Here is a 7757-nt window from a genome sequence, read left to right on the forward strand (position 1 = left end):
TTCTCATGATCTCTTGTATATTCATACTCGAACTGCCATCTCTGAGTTCTCGTCGGTAAAATCAGAATTGTGAGGAGCATTTATGTTAACAAAAAAACTATACTTGGGGTTTTTATTGAAATATTATGCTATATTTGTCGTCGGAACGAAAAACTTTGATTATTCCATTGGTCTGTGTGTATGTATATTTAACAAGGTTTCTTATACGTATATATTGTAGATATAATACAAAATTAATACAAAAGTTATTTTTCTTCATTTTATTTCACAATAACATAATATGTGGACTATTACTTTGTGTTTTGAGAACGTAACATTAAATATTATTATTATTATTATTATCCGGGTACTTGCGTGCTTTGTACTGATTCAAAAACAACAATGATAACTTCTAATATAAATAAGTCGATAATAATTGTCCGTTGCGTGGCTTCTTGTATGATATGCGAAACTCTTAGTAAAACTTATAAACGAAAAGTTATGCTGCTAAAACCTTAACACTTTTATCGATCTTCGTTAATCTTAGGCAACTTTTTACAAATTAATACTACCACATTAACTAGTATTGTAAACTAAGGTCGTGTTAAAGCTAAAGGCAAATTGCAGGAAGCCCTTTTTATTTTGCATTTTGTATACCGGCAACCCGCACAACGGCCGCCTCGTTCTCATTTTTTGTGCGCTTACAAATTAACGCTTCTCGGGTAAACTTAAAATATAAAATAACATAAATAATTGTAATAATTTTATATCAACATTAGCAATGCTGTAACAATACGCGCTTTTAAAACCATTTTTACTCCAAGAAATATAAGAGAGCCTTTTTATCATCTCACGTAGACTTAGATAGTATCCGGATATGCTCCGTACCAAGATATGTATCTAGAATATAAACGTGTCTATTGTAAAAATACGTTAAACGTATAATCATCAGTCAAAAGAATCTACAATCATTGCACATTGTCGTCTTATTTTAATAAGACCGCATTATATATTATTATATTGTAGATGCGAAACAGATACTTATTCAACTTTACACTTCAATAAATAACATTACGTATACATACTCATTATGTACTCGTATCCGTTTTGCATTTGCGCCTTTTAGCGAATTATTTTCAAACGACACATATCTAGATACCCTTGAATTTCGAAAACAAAAGAGCCATCGCAATTGAACTCTTTCTCTCTTCATCATAACATATGATACAATTTACATTTACTCAACAAAACAAACGATAACCAAAAGACACCAAACAGCTTCAGCACATTCACTTCTACGCACATTCTCAACAACCTCGGCGACTCTCAAAACAATATATTCCTTTTGTGTTTGCAGGTGTATAGAGCCAGACTACGAGATGTACGAGAATGGCTCGACTACTGTGATCCCGCCGCCTCATCTTCACCATCACCACCTCCATCACCATCACCACTACGAGGAGAGCAAGCAGCAGCAACCGCAGCCGCCGGCTCCTGCTCCTGCGCAGCCCTCGTATCAGAATACGGGTTACACGGGTAGCGACGCGGAGCCCGACGGGCCCTCGACTCTCAGCAGCGCGCCCAGCAGCGCCTACTACAGCGATCTCAGCTCGAACTCGGCCAATCAGCAGCTGATGATCGGACCCGGCTTAGCGATAGTGCACCCGGAGGGCGACGCGCCGCCGGTTTACGAGCCAGCGCCTCATTACAGGCTTACGGCCATCAACGAATCGACTACCTGTCCCTCGGACTACATATGACGCAGTTAATGCGAAATCTAATTTTGCACTAGTGCGCGACCGAGCGAACTTTTTCCTCGATAATTAGCTTTTTTATTTCTAACGTAGAAGTTGTGACTTTTTCTTCTACGTCCTCGAGTATGTTAAGTGTTGCATGTTTGTGTTCGTGAGATAGTTTGATGGAGATTGTGATAAACAAGCAGCGATTGAAATGTTATGTGTTTCGACGTGAAGACTCGTCTTTCGTCCGTGTATAAATTTATTTATTGTAATTTTAAGCAAGGATTCTCGAACCTTATGTTAACGATCCTTGCGCAGAGATTAGCTCGTTTATGCATAGAAAAAACGAGGTCATCTATCGATTATTTGTACTTTACAACGTTAAGTTGATCGCGAGTGCTTTGTATCGGCATTAACTTTTCGTGTCTTTGTAAATATATTTAAGAATTTTCGACTGTGAAAGCGAACAAATTGTTCAAATTTTCAAAGTAACCCATCGATGGGTATTTATTTAAAAAGATTTAACAGCGTATTTATCAATTGTAAATACCTTAGTCTAAATTTAGAGTAGAACAAGAAAACAACGTTCGTAGGTCAATTTCAAAAGAAACGTTTGACTGACTTATCGTGTCAATGAATAAACACGTGTAGCGTTTACTACTTATCTAAAGCATTTACAAAGTTTTTTCATTATAAAAGAAAGCAATAAATAGAGACCTGTCCGGAGGCCAGCGAATCACTTAGATTCCCATCAAGTAGAATGAGAGCCCGAAGCGCATTCAAATTACGCGAGGATAAAGTTGTTACGAGGGTAGAACAGGTGGCTCGGTAATTCGACGTTACGCCTCCTCCGCATCGCTTTGTCTTGACCATCAGCAACTTCCGTTCTCTCCACTCACTCTCACTCCGTCCATTCCTCTCTGTTCCACACATGAACGTGAATTCACGTGCGCACCACACGAACCCACTCACAGACTTTCTCATATCCGTCGAGCATACGCTACTTTCAAAAAGTATTGTCAGATAAGCACGCATCTTTGTGCATTGTTGTGAGACGAGCGCGCTCTGGGTCGTCGAGGCTGCTTTTATTACTAAAAGGCTCTCGTAGCTCGGAAGACTTTTAACAACGCGCGTAAAATAAATCTAGTTAACGTAACTCTCTTGCGACTCGAGAACGACCTTTCGTTACACGAGTATACGTAGTAGACTCGTGGAAATGGAAGAAGGCGAAGAAGAAGACGACGGCGGCGGCGTCGACGACGAGGATGAATAAACAAAAGAGACAAAAGAGAAGAACAATAAACAACCTGCTTTCAACCCAGTCGATAAAGCAGCCGTGATCAGGCGTTCCCACCTACGATGGAAGGGGATTTGTTACTGCTGGAAGACGATGGCGACGGCTTGTTTCTCTGAGCGTTGTGATAGAGATATGAGTGGACGCGCAGGCTGTTGCTGTTCTTGTACTTGTTGCCGCAGAGTTTGCACGTCAGACTCTCGAGCGGACCGTGGATGTAGCGCACGTGTAACTTCAAGTTCTCTTTGCGCGTGAAGTGCCGCAGACACCAAGGACACGAGTACATGCGTATCACCTTGCCTCTTTCCATGCGAATCGTCGGACCCAGTTCGGATATCACCCGCAGCGTCGTCTCCAAGGAAAGACTGCTGCCCGGTAATCCTTTGACGGTGCGACGACCCTTGTTCGTCGTGTTGGCGGCGCAGCTCGTCGAAGGATCGTGGGAAAAGTCAGCCGCACACGTCGTTCCTGTGTCGTGAAAACCTGTATAAAGTAGATATATAAATTTTACGTGACATTGTTAACCCGAATCCGTACGTATCTTATATTATAAGCATACCGTGTATACGCATTAAAGATTGTAAATAATAAACACTAATGTATGAACTAAATTATCCAAACGCCTCTTATTTCGTCGTCTTCGACCCGCATTGTCGATGTAACCTTGTCATCGATCAATCTCAATACATAACATTTTCGTCGTCAACATGCTCTCAGAAAGTGTCTTTAAAATCTCAACCGCGCAAATGAAAAGCGAGCGAAACTGTACATAAAAGCTGGCGCCACTTACCGACCGAGTCGCTTTGGCAGTGAGGTACGGTGAACGGTAACATTTGCGCATTCAGCATGGTATCCATATTCTCCTGCTCGCTGTGTGGAAATCCGGCGGGCCTCTGAATGCACTCGACTTCGGGTGTCAGGTGTCGGATTTCCGGATTGATCAGATTCACGTCCAATTTGTACTCCGGAAATTCCTTTGGCGGAGGAGGCTGTTGCTTCTGACCGTCGTCGGGACCTGCCGAGCAGTCGAGCGGCTCTTCATTATCGTCGTCTTCTGCGGGCACCGGATTAACGATCTCCTGCTTGTGCGCCTGTGGGGTTTCGGTCATCAAGGCGTCACTCGGGTCGCGGAAAGTTTTGATCGATACGTCTTCTTTGGGCGGCTTTGCGATGCACTGACACGACGAGCCGCTGCTCCAGTTTTTGGATGGTTCGCAATACGACTCGCTCGTGTGCGCGAGTTGACTCGTCGGGACATTGTTGTTCGTACGCTCGTGCTGAATCAGAGGTAGTGCGCCGACCAGATCCTTGTTGTCAGGATCGTCCTGTAACCGTACATTTATATCATTGCAGTAATAATATTGTTATTCAAATAAAATTCGAGAATTCTACCTTACCGACGTTGCGCTATTCTACGCAATTCATCGGCAAACTATCAACGAAATAGTGCATGAAGAATAAATTCCAAAGAAAAAAGTCGAGCGAGATCGAGAAAAAGGGAAGAAAAGTTGCCGTAGAGTTGCAACGCAATGCGCGCCGAGCATATCTATATATAGCACAACAAATAGTTTCGCGCGCCTCGGCAGTCCGCGCGATGCTTATATATCTACTTTATATTCAGCTCTCAATCGTTCCTTTGAAAACTCGTTTAGCCTCTATAGTTATTTAACAGCGTGACTATAGCGAAACATGTTTTGGCAGATTCTAAAAAAAATAAGGCAGATTACACATTTGTCGCGCGGTTCTCTCTCGCGCACCGTAAACAAATGTGCGATAGTCGCGCGCGCATACATGAAACGTCGCATTTACGTAACGATACGTATACGTATGAAAACGAAGACAGAAAAAACGCGCTTGATACGCGATTGTGTTTGCTCCTCGAGAATTCGATCGATTCCTCATCCGGCGCGCCGAAGAAGCTCCGCAGAAATAAGCGTATGAAGAATATACAACAATATGCCTCCCGAAATTTCGAATCTAGGCGCGCGCGTATGCGTATCCGGAAATACACGTATGCTCTCGAAAGTAGGAAGAAAGAAAAGCAGGCGGCTCCGAAATACAGCCGAACTGACCTGGAATGGCTCCAAGCATGAATCAGAATATTCAGCTCTCCGCCTTTACAAGCACGTATTATACGCGTATACGCATATATGTATTCGCTTCCCCGTTGGCTCGTTATCAGATGACGAATAAATTAGAAAAAAAAATTCAAGACAAACAAAAAGCCCCGCTTTCGTGACTCTCATGCGCGCGGATAATATAGCACGTAAAAAAGCGCAACATCGGGAGGATACACACACACACACACACACACACACACACACACACACACATATATATATATATATAATACGCGCGCACGATATCGCAGGCCTGCTGCAAAAAAGGTGCTGGCGTTAATACACACGCGCATACATGTATATACATATGGACTAGATAATAAAGTACGTAAGACTTACGTCGTCGTCGGTCGTCCTGGTGAGGCCTTTGATTTTGAGAATTTCCGCAACTTTCAAGAAGCTCGCTATATCTTCCTGCTTGATGTTGACTTCGCCTTGATACATAAAGTGCAACATCGCCGACAGGTCTCGATAGTTGACATCCTTGAGGATGACGATGGGATGTTTACACGTGTTCCCCTGCAACGCATATATATTACAGACGACTCACTCGCTTGCGCACGTATAATATGCACCTATATACATTATGCGCGCATCGGAGAGGGACGAAGACGGAATAAGAGAAAAAAAGAGGCGACACAAGGAATCGCTAGAGACCACATTTGCGCGCGCGTGCGCCAGTGTCAATTAGCATAGACATACGTCGCGAATGACTGCGATATTATTTGCGCTCGCGGAGAGAGAGAGAGAGAGAGAGAGAGAGAGAGAGAAGAAAAAAACGCTCGTGCGTATGGATTCCTTTATCTGCGAAAATACTGCGCGAATCTAGATGTAGGCCTGCGATAGCGGCAAAAACATGTTTAACCAAACAGCGACGACGATGACGACGTGGGTTACGTTACATATTATAAGCTCTCTTTCTCATCGCGCGGAGAGCGGTAAACACGCGCCATTGCGCGCGCGCTCGATGTCTACTCTCTCTCTCTCTCTCTCTCTCTCTCTCTCTCTCTCTCTCTCTCTCTCTCGGTGCAGTATAAGTTTAGCATACACACACACACACACACAATGTGCGCGGGGTAGGTATGAAAAGGCTGCACGAAATTGCACCTGTGCACGCTGCTCTTTTGTAACATCGGAGCAGCAGCAGCAGGGAGAGACCTCTAAGTCCATAAATAGTTGTAAGCGACGCGCAAACACGTCGCCGTGTGTTTCAAAAGCGCGCGCGCGCGCCTCCTCTCTCCGCTTATATCAATTATTGAAAGTCGCTCTCGAGGATAGCGCGGGGATGTACACGCGATAAGAACGACGAAGAAGAAGAAGATACACGTAAAAGCGAGTCTTGCAAAAGCAGCGCGCCGAACGGCCATGCATAATACAGGCGCACGCATACAACACGCAAGAGCGTATAAGTATGTATGAGCGAGCGAGCGAGCGAGCGCGAGTCGGCCCACTCGACTGCGGCGCGCGCTCGAATAACAAAAACAAACTCTCCTCGCCGCGCTACGGCTGCGCTCCAAAAATACCCGTGCGCGCGCGGCTGCTGCAGCTGCGTTTACAGGTACACACCGCGCGCGCGTGTATGTAAAAGGAGCGACGATGTACGCTGTACGCACCAGCTCGCCATATATATATAATACACGCGATGCGCGTAAACAACAACGGCAGCGGCGGCGGCGGCGGAGGCAGCAGCAACAACAGAGAGGGAGATGCGTAGAAGGCGTGCGAATCGCGTGTGCGCGCGCTTGGAGGGAGGTACAGCGAGAGAGTTGCTCTGCTGCTGATGTCTGTCTGTCCGTCCGTCCGTCCGTCCGTCTGCGTGTGTGCAGAAACTGCGTCGTACCTTGAAGAGATCGCGAAAGTAGGTGCTGCAGACGGAGAGGATGAGCTTGTGGGCCCGTAGAATCTGTCCCTCGGCGGCGAGGGTCACGTCGACCAGTTGCTCGCCAGTCAGCAGGCTGTACAGGCCCGAGGACAGGTTGCGCGGGAAGGTGTTCCAGACCAAGGAGAAGTGCTCGCCACCCGACGACATGGTTCCCCGCACCTATATCGGCTCTCTCTCTCTCTCTCTCTGCAGTGCGCACTTTGCAATCTATACTCCGCGCCTCTTCTCTCTCCCGCTCGACTTTTTCCACTCTCTCTCTCTCTGTCTGTTTGTTTGTTTGGCACTGCGCGGAACGACGATTCTCTATATACGTACAACTATGTACTATACTGTACACAAGACTCCAGAGCTCTCTCTGTTTTACTGCGCTGCTGCGTCTACTCGCGCATTCACACCACTACTGCGCGCCGTACGTACGCAATAAAACGCGACTCGCTGCTACGTCTTCCCCCACCCGCGCTCGTGTTCTCTCTCTCTCTCTCTCTACATACTCGCGAGCGCGTATTATGCGCCGCGTGTGTAAGTATATACCTCTACGCTGTATTCGTATAATGTACTCCGCGCTGCGCGCTCGCTTTTACGGCATGAGCGTAACCAAGATGCCCGGCGCCCCACTCTCGCCGCGCGCAACGCGCTATAGCGGCAGCTTCGCTAGATAGCAGTTCATTCAGTCGCTGCTTTTCGCGCGTTGTTGTTTTTCTTCGGCTTCTCTCGCGCGAACGCACTGCAGAGTGGGGAGCCGC

At 45.9% G+C, this 7757-nt stretch overlaps 2 protein-coding genes across 5 annotated transcripts in view; one reads left to right on the forward strand and one right to left on the reverse strand.

The window, feature by feature from the left end:
* The window catches only part of LOC100679830, a 69652-nt gene extending 66026 nt beyond the window's left edge, over nucleotides 1-3626 (forward strand). For all 3 annotated transcript variants that reach the window (XM_031927820.1, XM_031927821.2, XM_031927818.2), the window contains one exon: nucleotides 1337-3626. In XM_031927820.1, coding sequence (XP_031783680.1) covers nucleotides 1337-1739 — 403 coding nt within the window. In that variant the 3' untranslated portion in view covers nucleotides 1740-3626. The remainder of the gene's footprint in view (nucleotides 1-1336) is intronic.
* Nucleotides 93-7574, reverse strand: LOC100119835 (broad-complex core protein isoforms 1/2/3/4/5). Of its 2 annotated transcripts, none has more exons than XM_001603496.6 (4): nucleotides 6973-7574; nucleotides 5472-5651; nucleotides 3803-4337; nucleotides 93-3495 (listed from the first exon to the last, which is right to left on the reverse strand). In XM_001603496.6, the coding sequence occupies exons 1-4, from the start codon at nucleotides 7159-7161 to the stop codon at nucleotides 3059-3061; spliced, it is 1341 nt and encodes a 446-aa protein (XP_001603546.1). In that variant the 5' UTR covers nucleotides 7162-7574; the 3' UTR covers nucleotides 93-3058. The 2 variants fall into 2 exon arrangements, with proteins under 2 accessions (XP_001603546.1, XP_016845581.1); XM_016990092.3 differs by having other exon boundaries at nucleotides 7330-7413.
* Between the last annotated feature and the right edge of the window lie 183 nt (nucleotides 7575-7757).

Source organism: Nasonia vitripennis, chromosome 1, assembly GCF_009193385.2.
Source record: "Nasonia vitripennis strain AsymCx chromosome 1, Nvit_psr_1.1, whole genome shotgun sequence".
Classification (NCBI taxonomy): domain Eukaryota; kingdom Metazoa; phylum Arthropoda; class Insecta; order Hymenoptera; family Pteromalidae; genus Nasonia; species Nasonia vitripennis.

Coding starts and splice junctions, on each gene's coding strand:
- LOC100119835 (XM_001603496.6), bottom strand. CDS start 7,161: ATGTCGTCGGGTGGCGAGCACTTCTCCTTGGTCTGGAACACCTTCCCG. Junction 5,652..6,972: donor ACTTTCGCGATCTCTTCAAG/GTACGACGCAGT, acceptor TATGCGTTGCAG/GGGAACACGTGTAAACATCC. Junction 3,496..3,802: donor CTGCCAAAGCGACTCGGTCG/GTAAGTGGCGCC, acceptor TACTTTATACAG/GTTTTCACGACACAGGAACG.